The sequence below is a fragment of the Candoia aspera genome, chromosome 2 (genome assembly GCF_035149785.1).
Source record: "Candoia aspera isolate rCanAsp1 chromosome 2, rCanAsp1.hap2, whole genome shotgun sequence".
NCBI classification, from domain to species: Eukaryota; Metazoa; Chordata; class Lepidosauria; order Squamata; family Boidae; genus Candoia; species Candoia aspera.
Genome location: NC_086154.1, coordinates 124831795 through 124844268, shown reverse-complemented (window position 1 = coordinate 124844268; position 12474 = coordinate 124831795). Strand labels below are relative to the sequence as shown.

Below are 12474 nucleotides of genomic sequence, written 5' to 3'. Positions count from 1 at the left end.
GGTGTTGTCCATCTGGGGAAGTCCACGTATAAAGCCGTCTCTTAGGTTGTTGGAAGAGAGTGTTTGTTATGCAGAGTGAGTTGTCTTGGCAAAATTCTATCAGCCTATGTCCTGCTTTGTTTTGTTCTCCCAGGCCATGCTTACCAGTAATTCCAGGTGTCATTTGACTGCCCACCTTAGCATTCCAGTCTCCCATGATGAAAATAACATCTCTTTTAGGCATGTTGTCCAGTAGGTGCTGCAGATCCTCACAGAACTGCTCTACTTCAGCTTCTTCAGCATCTGTGGTTGAGGCGTATATTTGGATCACTGTGATGTTAGGTGGCTTGCCCTGAATTCAAATTGAGATCATTCTATTGTTTTTTGGATTGTATCCAAGCACTGCTTTAGCCACTTTACTATTAATTATGAAGACTACTCCATTTCTTCTGTGGTCCTCTTGTCCACAGTAGTAGATCTGGTGGTCATTTGATGTGAAGTGGCCCATTCCAGTCCATTTCAGTTCACTGACGCCCAAAATGTCTATCTTTAATCTTGACATCTCACCAATAACCACATCCAATTTGCCCTGGCTCATAGATCTTACATTCCAGGTTCCAATGGTGTGTTGATCCTTAGAACATCGGATTCGCCGTTCACCACCAGCACCGTTGGCTGCTAGCTGTCCTTTTGGCTTTGAGCTAGCTGCGTCATCACGTCTGGGGCTAGTTGAACTCATCCTCTATTCCTCCCCAGTAGCATTCTGACCATCTTTCGACCTGGGAGTCTCATCTTCCGATGGTATACCAACATATCTCTGGTTGTACAGATCCATTTAGTTTTCACGGCAAGAATACTGGGGTGGGTTGCCATTACCTTCCCCAGGGATTGCATTTAGTCTGACCTCTCTGTCATGACCTTCCCGTCTTGGGTGGCCCTTCACGGTTTAGCTCATGGCATCATTGAGGTGCTCAAGCTCCAGCACCACGACAAGGTAACAATCGTTTGCTGAAGGGCTGAAATTGACCACCCAAAAATTTCTGAGAATCAAATATGCGGGTCCTCAAAAACTGTGCACACTTGTACTTTGAAAACTCCATGGAATTCCACCCGGCACTAGAAGCACTTCCTCTTTAAGCTTCTTGAGAATCAAATCAAGTATTTTGTATTTGAACAAAAGACAGTACAAAAACAACAAAACAAGCCATTGTATAATCACATACAGATTTTGCTTTGCACTTAAACACTGTTCATCACTTTGAGTTGCCCAGAATTCTTTGTCAGATGCAGCAAACAGGTGGAAGAAAGATTTCTTTTTTTTAAGGGCAAAGATTAAGCCACTTGGTTGTGGCCGTTAAATCTTCTGTTTAGACTCAGTCTGAAGATGGAGATTGCAGTTGGATTGAATTAATCACAAAGCTCTATATGAACCTGCTATTCCTAGTTGTAATTTATATCTGTCTTTTACCTTGGATGAAATACATAAGAATCCTCACCAGGCAGAAATAAAAGTTATATATTCTTATATTAGCAAAACCAGAAAATAAATTTAGATTTGTTGCGTTCTCCATAATCACAAGGACAAGAAACTTAAATTTTCTTTAAAAGAAAAAAGAAAGGATTTCCAGAAGCCATCATTTTCTACTAGGACCAATGAAAATGTCACAAAAGAGCATGCAAACCCTTGAGTCACCCAGTTTTAACTGCCACTTTAAGAGAAAGTAGAAACCTTTCAGACCTGGTTCACAGAATTGCATAGGCTTTTGATGGGTGAGATCATGTTTTAAATTAGTGGTACAGTGGAACTCAGTGCCTGGTGACTGTGTAGACTGAACCATGCAGTTTTCTCACTAACAGTATGAAAGCTGTTTGCTGTTGCTATCTTCTGGGGTATTTTTTTGATTTCCTAATCCAGCCTGCAATCCTGGTGTTCCATGATGGATTCCCATCCAAGTTTTAATCACGTTTTTCTCTGCTTGGCTTCTGAGCTAGGCAATGTCGGCCCCATGCTGCCACCTGCTGGAGCACATTAACACTGCTCATCACTAATTATGTCAACAACATCCGTGGACCAGACTTTCAGTACAGCATTCATAATGTCAGTAACTTACTTTATCCGGGACAAGCATTTGTCTTTGAATATTCTTAGGTAAAAAAACAGATGTAAAAGAATTCTTTTATAGATTCTATCAGTTTGAGGATTTTCCCTCCCTTGTGAAACAAGCACTAATATAAGTACTTCCCACTAGTGTTCTTCATCTTTTTTTTTAAAATACCTTTTTAGATATATGTGATAGCTAGAGACATTGCATATATATGTGTGCATGTGTGTGTCCTGTACTCACAGCAGTGCAGGGCTGTTTGTTCAGGGTTATTTCTTCCTTAGTACTTGGAATATTTGTGTGATCTGCCCCCTCACCAAAGTACAAAGTTAGCTTTCTCTGCCTTTGAGCAATCCAGCAATTTTTTCTCTGGATGTTTATAAAACATTCAGAGAGAGAGAGAGAAAAATGCCAGCCCAGAAATCTGCCTCAGCATCCCAAATTCAAAACAATCGCAGCTTGGTTATTTAGAAAAGGTGAAATTCCTTCAGCAACCATCTGCTTGAGCTTAGCAGAAGGTCTAAGAATTAATGCTGGCGTTAAACAAAAAGGTAAAACTGTGCTGAATTCTCATGTTCTCTTTTCCAAGAGTTCTTTTTAGCTGTGTTCTCGTCACACGCTAAACTGGTTAGTGTGTCGTGTGAATATTTAAACCAGCGGTGGGGTTAGGGAGAGTTGCTTCTACCCCACAATAGCTGATCTTCCGCGGCCAACCATGTTATGAGAACATAGAAGAGAGGCTTAATAACAGGTTAACCCTCTCTTCCAGGCAAATATCCAGTGGCCCCACAAAAAACAGGACCTCTTTAGAAATTCCTCCTCTGGTTCTTTTATTTTTCAGCCTTCCCTCTCCATAACAGTCATACCTGGGGATAAACCTGACAGAAAGGGATTCAGGGTGCCTCAGCCTCCTCCAATTTTGTCTGTGATGATGCCAATCCTGACTGGGTCACTTGCCACAGATTCTTCTCATCTGATTTTTGCCTAGCTAGATTTCTTGAAAATGGCTGCTGGTCATTTGACCAGGCCTTCCCTTCTAATCTGCTGCTGGCATGGGGGGGGGGGCGGGCGCTTTATCCAGGACAGCAGCAGGTGGTTCAGCTGCTTCACATGAACGTGGTTGCTGGGTCTCTCTGTTTGAAAAAATGCTCAACAAAAAGGGAGGGTGGGGAAGCTATAGGGAGGGAGGGGAGGGGAGGGGAGGAGATGTTACACTAAGTTCGTGGGATCAGCTGTTGGTGGAGAAATTTTAGGCAGAAAAGCTGTATGCTGCTTGTGGGCTAGGAGGGTTTGTTTCGTTTCCACTTCGAGTGTGTGACTGAATCCATCCTTCTATTTTCCAACAGTCTGCAAGTACACTGTGCATGAGCGCTGTGCTCGGAAGGCGCCTCCCAGCTGCATCAGCACCTATGCCAAGAAACGCCGTGACACCGACGTGAGTAACCCAGCAAGGGAGGGTTCTGCATCCATCAGCCAGCCTTCGGTATTTCTGCCTTCATTATCCAGGATTTCTGCTGCCTCTGTTTCCATTGGCTCCTTCATCCTCCCAATCCATCCCTTCATTCTTCTAAGAAATCTAGGCGGTACTCCCCTTTCCATTCCTCAGTACGTGAGATCAAAATTGGCCCTTCTTATATTCCTGGCCGTGGTTCCTTTTTACCCTGACTCATTTGTTATCTCCACCCTTCCCTGGCCTTGGTATCAGTGTCATAACCTTCTCCAGAAGTCTCTTGGAGGGATGAATGTGTTTTCCCATTTTTGTTGTATGCTAAGGGACATATTAAAAAAAAAACAAGACCAGGAAAAAAGTAGTTGGCAGCCAAAAGGGACACTCTTAAAAAGATTTTAGACAATGTCTAAATTAATATTTAGAGAGCCAGTTTGGTGTAGAGGTTAAGGCACCGGGCTAGAAATCGGGAGACTGGGAGTTCTAGTCCCACCTTAGGCACAAAGCCAGCTGGGTGACCTTGGGCCAGTCACTTTCTCTCAGCCCTAGGAAGGAGGCAAGGGCAAGCCACTTCTGAAAAACCTTGCCAAGAAAACTGCAGGGACTTTGTCCAGGCAGTCTCTGAGAATCAGACATGATTGAACAGATTTTTTAAGAAAAATAATATTTAATTTAAAAGTAAATAAAAGATATACTGTTTCTGGTAGTGGCCAGCTAGGTACTTCCAGGAGGGCCAGAAGTATGGCATGGGAGCAGACAAGAAACCATTCTCCCTTGTGTATCTTTGCTACTATTTTTCGAATTAGCAAAGGATTCTCAGTAGCAAATGAAGAGGCTGGAGGAAGTGTGTGTGGCTGCCAGCTGCCCACCCCTGCTGTTGTCTAATCCTGAAGACTTTAGTTCTTTCAGTAGTGAGTGATTAGAACTTCAGTCCTTGCTTTTGGAAACTTACAGTATTCTTAACTAAATTGCCTGCAAGAGGTGAGAGTGCCAAGAAGATCCCAGGAGTTCTAGTCCCCCTCCCTTCCCCTGTCCCCATTTTAGCTTCTTAGACCACCCTTCTTTTGAAGAGCGTCACGAAGGTAGAACCCGTAGCTTGGGGGCTGCAGCTCTGCTGATCCAGCACGCGAGTTTTCTCTCCAGATTTCATTATTCCTCACTTTCCTCCTACAGGTGCAAGCACATGTTTGGGTAAGAGGAGGCTGTGATGGCAGTAAGTGTGACAAGTGTCAAAAGAAGATTAAGAGTTTCCAGAGCCTCACAGGCATGCACTGTGTCTGGTGCCATCAGAAGGCAAGTTCATGACCTCCTGACTCTCCTTGCGTTAAATGGAGATACTGGCATCAAAAATCAGGAGGGGCTTTTCATTAGATGGTTCCTATTCTGTAGGTAGTGCATGCACAAGGAAAGTTCATCTGTGACAACAATCACTGAACTTACAAGATAATGTCCTCCCTTCAAAGTAGGCCAGGTAAAGAAACAGACATTGCAGGGATTCTAGAAATCCTACTTTATTGTTGTTGGGTACATTAACAGAATCCTGAGAGCCTGTCCAAAACCTTCACTTTCCCTTTTTAAGGACAAGAAGGTCAAGGCAGGGTTGTTCTGGGTCTTTTTCTTATGATTTCTCCTTTTCCAGGACTGAGCAACTGTTTCATCTCTCCCATCTGCATCTCGAGGACAGAGCTAAATTCTTTTACATATACAAACTGTAGATGTGTAAAAGGCAGATCGAAAGTATGGTGGCATTTAGAGATCGAAGAGTGCTCTCTTTTGACACTAAGCCCCCAAATTAAATGCATGTTAAGTGCAGGTGTTCGCATGCACGTGGTCTGGCTGACAGCCTTCCCTGTTTCCAACAAAGATTAACAGCAGGATCTGAAGTGAAGGTCCATTCACATCCCCTTGGATGTAGTTAATGTTCTTTAGAAGAGGAAACAAGATCTCCACTTGGGTGTAAATTTCTATTCATGTAAGTCTCCTTCAACTCAAAATTATCTCCAGGTGACATCACGGAGACATGCTTGTAGTTTTCTTGGCAGCAGGACAGAAACAATCTAGCCTAAGACACTGGGATTCCTTGGAAGTTTCCCATTCAAGTCCTAATGAGGGTCAACCCTGCTTAGCGTCTGAGTCCAGATGAGGCTGGCAAGCTGCTGCCACTAGCTGAGACATTAATATAGACGTCCCCCCTGCCCTGACATAACTTGCAGATCTGCTTTTTATAGAGAAGTTTAAGTAGTTCTACTGTCCTATGCCCCTAATATAAGTTGAAATACCTGCTTCAGGCTTAACATCTGAGCAGAGCTTATGTCACTGGGACATTCCTTTCATGGACCTCTATTTACGCCATCTCTAGTCCTATAATGCGGGGTCGCCTTATATTTCAAATGAAACTGGAAGGGAGGGAGAATACAAAGGAAAGAGTTCTCAGGAGTGTTTTTGGGGAAGGGAGGATCTAAATGAGGGTTGTAGTAGAGCAGAAACTCTCACGGTATCTGCTCTCTACCTATGAATAGATTGTCCAACATTTGTGATGACCCCATGGAAATTTTGCCAGGGCTAGATAATTTTCATCCATGTCTGAAAATATATGTTCCCCTGTTTTAGAGATACCGTATACACAAATGTATTTTGGAGACTGTTGGGATTTATCAGTTTATTTCTCAGGTTTCAGACTCACCTCATTTTGAATGCTGACTCTTTCATAGATATAGATGTATATGGAGTTGGAAGGGCAGAGGCCTAGATAAGGTCATCGTTTGTTTAACAAATTGCCTTTACAGGACATCATTCTAGCAAAGGAATAGAATTCGTTTTCATATAAGCATGCCTAATTTTCATATGAAAATTATATCAATTGTCCAGGCAGTCTCCAAGAATCAGACATGATTGAACAGATTAAAAAAAAATCATATATGGCATATATGATGTAAATTTAGGGATCTTCAAAGAGCTTACAATGCATTTCTTCCAAAAATTTAGAGTTCAATCTTATATTCACAAGCCAAAATCTTGTTTTATCAGCTCAGAGTAGTTTTTTTCCCTTGCTTCATGATACAGAAGGCAAAATCATAAGTAACAAACCCAAACTGATGTTGCCTGGGAGAGGGAAGACGAAGTTGTATCTGAGGTTGTGGTGGTGTCTCTGCCCACTTTCAAAGTTTTGAGGCATACCATGGCATTGAGAAACACTTGCTGTGTGTCTTGATCTTCTAGATTCATGATGAGTGCCTGCCTCTCATGCCTTCCACCTGTGACTGCGGAATCCTCAGGGACCATATCCTGCCTCCTTCAGCAATCTACCCTGTGGTGTTGGTGAGAGCAAGGAGCTTTTTGAGACAGTTGTTGTAATTGGCAGTCACGTTGCAGAAACTTGAAGGCATAGTTTAGAGTAACATTTGCATATAGATCAGTGTTTCCCCATCTCGGCCACTTTAAGATCCGTGGACTTCAACTCCCACAATTTCCCAGCCAGTCACACATCTTAAAGTGACCCAGATGGGGAAACACTGATATAGATCAACTATCCCTACAATGGGATATACAGAGAGGTTACACTGTGACGTTTGTCACCCCAACAGCATGGCTGACAACAGGAAGGACAGTGTTTCTCATTCAACACACAGAAGAGAAAATAGGCAAGCATGCTTATTTTGTTATGAATCCTCTCATGTTGTTTTGCTTTGCATGTGCTTGGACTATAGCATAGATATTTAAAGCACATCCTTACCACGCACATAAAAAAAGGAAAGTAAGCAGTGCCCGTTCTTGAGGGGAAAAAAATCCCTAGTTGGGCAACGTCTTTATCAGGACCAGCCCAAATGCCACAAAAGCTTGGAAGGCAAGTTGCCAAGTTCTCCAGAACACTTCTTCTAACAGAAGGGTACAAAAACCAGTGGATGGAGGAAAAAAAAACAAAACGGTGTGCAATGTGTCATTTATCATGTTGATGCTGCTGCAAGAGAGGTATGGGCTACTTCCTCTTTTGGGAGGAATGGCCCAAAACTATTTTTAAACTGTTTTAGTTTCATTCCTTTGGGGTGGGGTGCAGCCTCTTGTGTGCATAGCACTTACGAAGAATGTGTGTTTCTCTGAGATTCAAACTGCCTTCATCACATGCTACTTACAGCATAATTTAACCTACAAGAGAGAGTCAGAGGGAGGGGCCACAGCTCAGTGACAGAGCACATGCCAGGCATGCAGGAGGCTCCCCGTTCAGTTCCGGGAGAAGTACTACCAGTCAGTACGTACACCGTAAACGGAGCAATAGTTTGATTCAGAATAAAGTGGCTTCTGATGCTCCTCTGGGGGATCTGCTGTAGAAGTACGCTCACCCCGTTTCTGATGTGCATGCAAACCCCTCTCCAGTTTTGAGAAGCTGTGTAAAATATTTGTTGGGGGGTTGCCAATCATGGAATGTCTCCCCCACCCCACCCCAAACAGGCCAGTGAATAGATGAGATGAGCTGGCTTTGCATCTGAAGGGACTAGCCACAAGCAGCTCCTTTCAGCAGGTTCAAAACAGAAAGCAAAGACTTCAAGAAAGCTTTGAGCAATAATCCCTTCGTGCTTGGGAAGGGGAAAAAAAACTCCTCCAAATCAAAACAGACCATCTGCTTGAAGGAGGGAGGGAGGAACTGATCTGTTTTTGTTCTGGAGACCTGCAAACAGAACCATCAAGAGAGGAGCTGTTTTTAAAGGCCATGCCTGTGGCGTTCCTACCCAAACATTTCTCTCCAAGCTGCTACCCAGCTCTGGAATGTCTGATTTGTCCCATCTCCCCCTCGTCTTTCCCTCTGTGTGTCACAGGAGCGGCAGAACAGCCAAAAGAACGGGACCCCTTCAGATGAGCCAGTTCAGCCATTCACGACTCCTGAGGGACAGGCCTTGCGGGTGAGTCTGGGGTAAAGTGGGCAGAGCTGGTTGCCGGGCGTTCCATCCCTCTTCAGCACTAAGCTGGCTGAGCACTCCCTGCTGTTTAGGGTTGGAGCAAGGGGGCCTGCGAGGGAAGAGAGGCCATTGTTGGGGCTTCTGGCTTCCCTGTGTGTATTTTCTTTTCAAAAAAGCACTTTTATGCTGAAATTAGTTATTAGTATGTGTTAGAAACTAGAGTGAGTGGTAACAAGCAGAACCAATTACCACATTTCCAACATTGTTGTTTTTTTCAGTTTGGTTATAAGTCAACAGAGGAGCTGCAGGCTGTGAGTTAGATAAAGACCTGCATAGAAAGTGTCTTTTGCCTGTAACTCATAGCTGGAGCTTCAGTTGCCAAGAAGAACAGGTCTTGTTGCAGTCCAGGAGTCTGAGCCATTGTAGTCGGACATATCCAGGCCTGCAACTAGGGTCTGTGTCACCCGGGGCAAACATGGATTCCGCACCCATTTTGGCGCCCCTCCAGCACTCATTTTGGCATCCCCCCCAGCACAGCGCCCGGGGCACATGCCCCACTTGCCCCCCCCAGTTGCGGCCCTGGCCGTACCCAGGCCATAAGCAGGGCCAAGAGTTAGAGGAACATGGGTCTGGTAGGGGGGAGTGGTTTCCAACATGAGGGAGGCTTGGAGATGCCCTTAATGACCTGGGATTCAAGGTCTTGCCGAAGCAGAAGAACTGATGCCCTTTCCTCTCCAGGAGACATGCCAGTTTCCACTGCTTGGCTCTCCATTAGCTGATAGCATCCTTGAAGGCTTGACACTCTCTGAATCGGCAGCATAGGTGACCACAAAGGGGAGCTGGGGCGCAAATGACAAAAGCAGCGTTGTGCTGCCACGTTGCAAGCCCCACCCCTTTTGTACATGTGTTGTGGCATCACATGGAGACAAAATGGGCAAAGTTGTTTCAAAATGATGGAAGCATGAGATCCTGTGGGTGCCTCTGAACAGCAGTCACCTGTGCTGATGGCTGACTGCGTGTTGTCTCCCAGCTACAGGGTGGGGGTCTGTCAGGTTCTCCTCTTCATCCTGGGAATCAGAGGAGGACGAAAGAGAGAATTCAATACCTCAGATTCAGATGTGGCAAATTGTGGAGGTACCGATATTGCTCAACTGCAACCTCCAGCAGTCCCAGCCAACTTGGCCAGTAATGAAGAGTGCTGGGAGTTGTGACCAGAGGGAAAGATGAACTGGAGTCCCTCCATCCCACCCCAGCTGTCTGTTAATCCCAGCTATCTCCTGCCTTTCCATTTGGAAAGGAAAGCTATTTTAGAGCATTCCAGATCTCTTCTGAAAATACTCTGTCATGGTTCAAAAGCAGCAGATTAGCCACTCAGCCAGATGCAGCTGCTCCTCACTGCAGTGGAAGATTTATCAGATCAGAACATTCAAATGCAAAGCTATTTCTGGTGGGTGCATCTAGGGATTAATAATGTTAATGTTCTTAGATGTTTGCACAATTGATTTTAGTTTAGCCATTAAGGGATGGAAGAGGAAAAACGTATTTTTTGTTTAAAGCTGATTGACATATGTTCATAGCAATAATGAGAATTGTTACTGGCAACTTGCTATCCGTAGACCTCTCTGGGAACAAGGCTTATAGTAAAGGGAAGGGCACATAGCTGCATGACTGCAACTGATATAATTTCCAGCTACCCAGCCCAGTCTATCCCTGTTTTCCTATCTCTGCGTGTGCTGTGCTGTATCCCAACCTGAATCCTACTGTCACAGTACACAGGGCAGTCAGATCTGGCCATTTACCAAGGCTATTTGTGTTTCTAACCCCTCTCCACAGATCATCCCTTTGCCTGACACACACCCCTTGCTTGTCTTTGTCAATCCTAAGAGTGGTGGAAAACAAGGAGAGAGGTGAGAACGGAATAGGGTTGGAAGTGCAAATGTGGGAGTAGGGCGGCTAGGCATCTTAGGATCCATGCCAACTTTGCTTTTGAGTACAGTAGCTAGAACAGTGATGGCAAACCTATGAGATGCGTGTCCAAGGTGACACGCCACGTTTTAGATGGTACACCAGTGTTCACCAACACCCGACAACTATTCTCTCTGTTTGAGTTACCAAAGAAATTGAATGAACAAAAGGCACTGCAACTCCCCCCATTCACTTATCTCCCCCCCTCCGCCCTTTTGGCCGCCCTGCACCCTGCTGCACAGCTCTGAGGCTGCTTGCCATGCCCCGGGAAGCTGCAGCTGCCGCAGCCCAATCCCAGCTGCAGTCGCCCCTGCCACCTCCCAGACCCCTGCTGCCTTGCCCTCCACCATCTCAGCTCACCTGGCTGTCTTCTTACTCCTTCTTGCGTGAAGCTGGTTCCTGCAATTTGCAATAACAATAATTAACAATAACAATAATGTTTGGGGGGAGTGACATGCCAGCAGAGTCAAGTTAGGCATTTTCCAAATTTTTGACATGCTGAGCCCAAAAGGTTTGCCATCACTGAGCTAGAACCAAGTTGTTTTCAGAACATTTTTTCTTACATACCCAAATGTTTCTCTTGGGTATAATATAAAACCTGGGCTGGCTATATAATGCTGATGAGTCCAGCATCATTGGTGGAACCCCAAAATTAAAAAAATACAAATCATGCATGTCTAAAACGTGGTGTAGTTGTTAAGGCACCAGGCCAGAAACCAGGAGATGGTAAGTTCTAGTCCCACCTTAGACACGAAGCCAGCTGGGTGACCTTGGGCCAGTCTCTCTCTCTCAGCCCTAAGAAGAAGGAGGAAATGGCAAACCAATTCTGAAAAGCCTTGCCAAGAAAACTGCAGGGACTTGTCCAGGCAGTCACCGAGAGTCAACACTGACTTGAAGATAGCAAAAAAAATCAAAATCAAAATTGTCAAATCCTGTGAAATTCCAATATTTTTGCATGAAAACTTGCAGGTTGTCTGTAGAGAGATTGCTGAAAGTTCACCAACGATGGGACATACTTAATTTTTAGTCAATAATTTGTTTAAAAAAATATTGGAGCCATTGCTGAACAGGTGGCTAGCTCTGATGTAGAAGATACAAACATGCTTTATTTCCATGTTTGGGAAGGTTCCCAAGGGACCCAGATTTGGGATTCCTGATCAGATCTGAAGGTCATTGGCATCCCTGTTCTGTGTGATTCAACATTTATTTCTCTGTCAAAATGGATTTCTAGTTCAGATTTCACCACAATAGTTTTTTTGACTGGTTATATCTTGTTGGCAGAGTGCTGCGGAAATTTCAGTACCTCCTCAACCCACGACAGGTTTATAACTTATTAAAGGGAGGTCCTGGACCTGGGTGAGTTAACATGAAGTTCTGGACATCATCCTAATTTTCCTGTTTACCTGTATTTCATGTCTTTTTGCAGAATCAGTAGTAATTTTTGTGTGTGCTTTTTGTGTTTTTGTTCTAGCCTCAATTTTTTCCGAGATGTACCAGACTTCCGTATCCTAGTTTGTGGCGGTGATGGCACTGTGGGGTGGATCTTGGATGCCATTGGTAAGTATTTTTTATATAATTTTATTTTTTAAAAAAATTAAAGAAGATAAAATCTAATACAAACTAATATAAAGTGAGAAAAAGAAAAGAAGAAAGAAATAAAAAACAAAACTAGAAGTGCAAGAAAGGAAAAAAAAGAAAAAGATACAAAGATACAAAGAAATAGCTTCCAATTTTCTTTACAGCAGTTATAAGTACAATTATAAATTTACCTTTTATTCTGTGGTTACAACATAACTCTCTTCTTTCTATAATCTATTCTGTCTAATCATCAAGACCATAAATCATACGTTCATTTTTTTCTGTTTCATGCAAAAAATCTATAAGGGGTTTCCAGACAGCAATAAATGTAGATGTTGTCTTTTCTCTGATCAAAGCAGTCAATTTAGCCATCTCAGCAAGTTCCATCATCTTCACCAACCATTCCTCCGTTGTGGGTAATGCCGAATTTTTCCATACTTGTGCATACAATAATCTCGCTGCAGTTACCATGTACAAAAACAAAGTTCCATAGCTTTTTTCCAACTGTTTG

The 12474-nt window shown here is 43.8% G+C and overlaps 1 protein-coding gene across 5 annotated transcripts in view; it reads left to right on the top strand.

Annotated features, from left to right (window-relative positions):
* Window positions 1–12474, top strand: part of DGKA (diacylglycerol kinase alpha) — an 82330-nt gene that overhangs the window by 60904 nt on the left and 8952 nt on the right. For all 5 annotated transcript variants that reach the window (XM_063293519.1, XM_063293518.1, XM_063293517.1 and 2 more), the window contains 7 exons: window positions 3428–3516; window positions 4702–4821; window positions 6748–6846; window positions 8340–8423; window positions 10254–10327; window positions 11667–11741; window positions 11857–11942. In XM_063293519.1, coding sequence (XP_063149589.1) covers window positions 3428–3516; window positions 4702–4821; window positions 6748–6846; window positions 8340–8423; window positions 10254–10327; window positions 11667–11741; window positions 11857–11942 — 627 coding nt within the window. The remainder of the gene's footprint in view (window positions 1–3427; window positions 3517–4701; window positions 4822–6747; window positions 6847–8339; window positions 8424–10253; window positions 10328–11666; window positions 11742–11856; window positions 11943–12474) is intronic.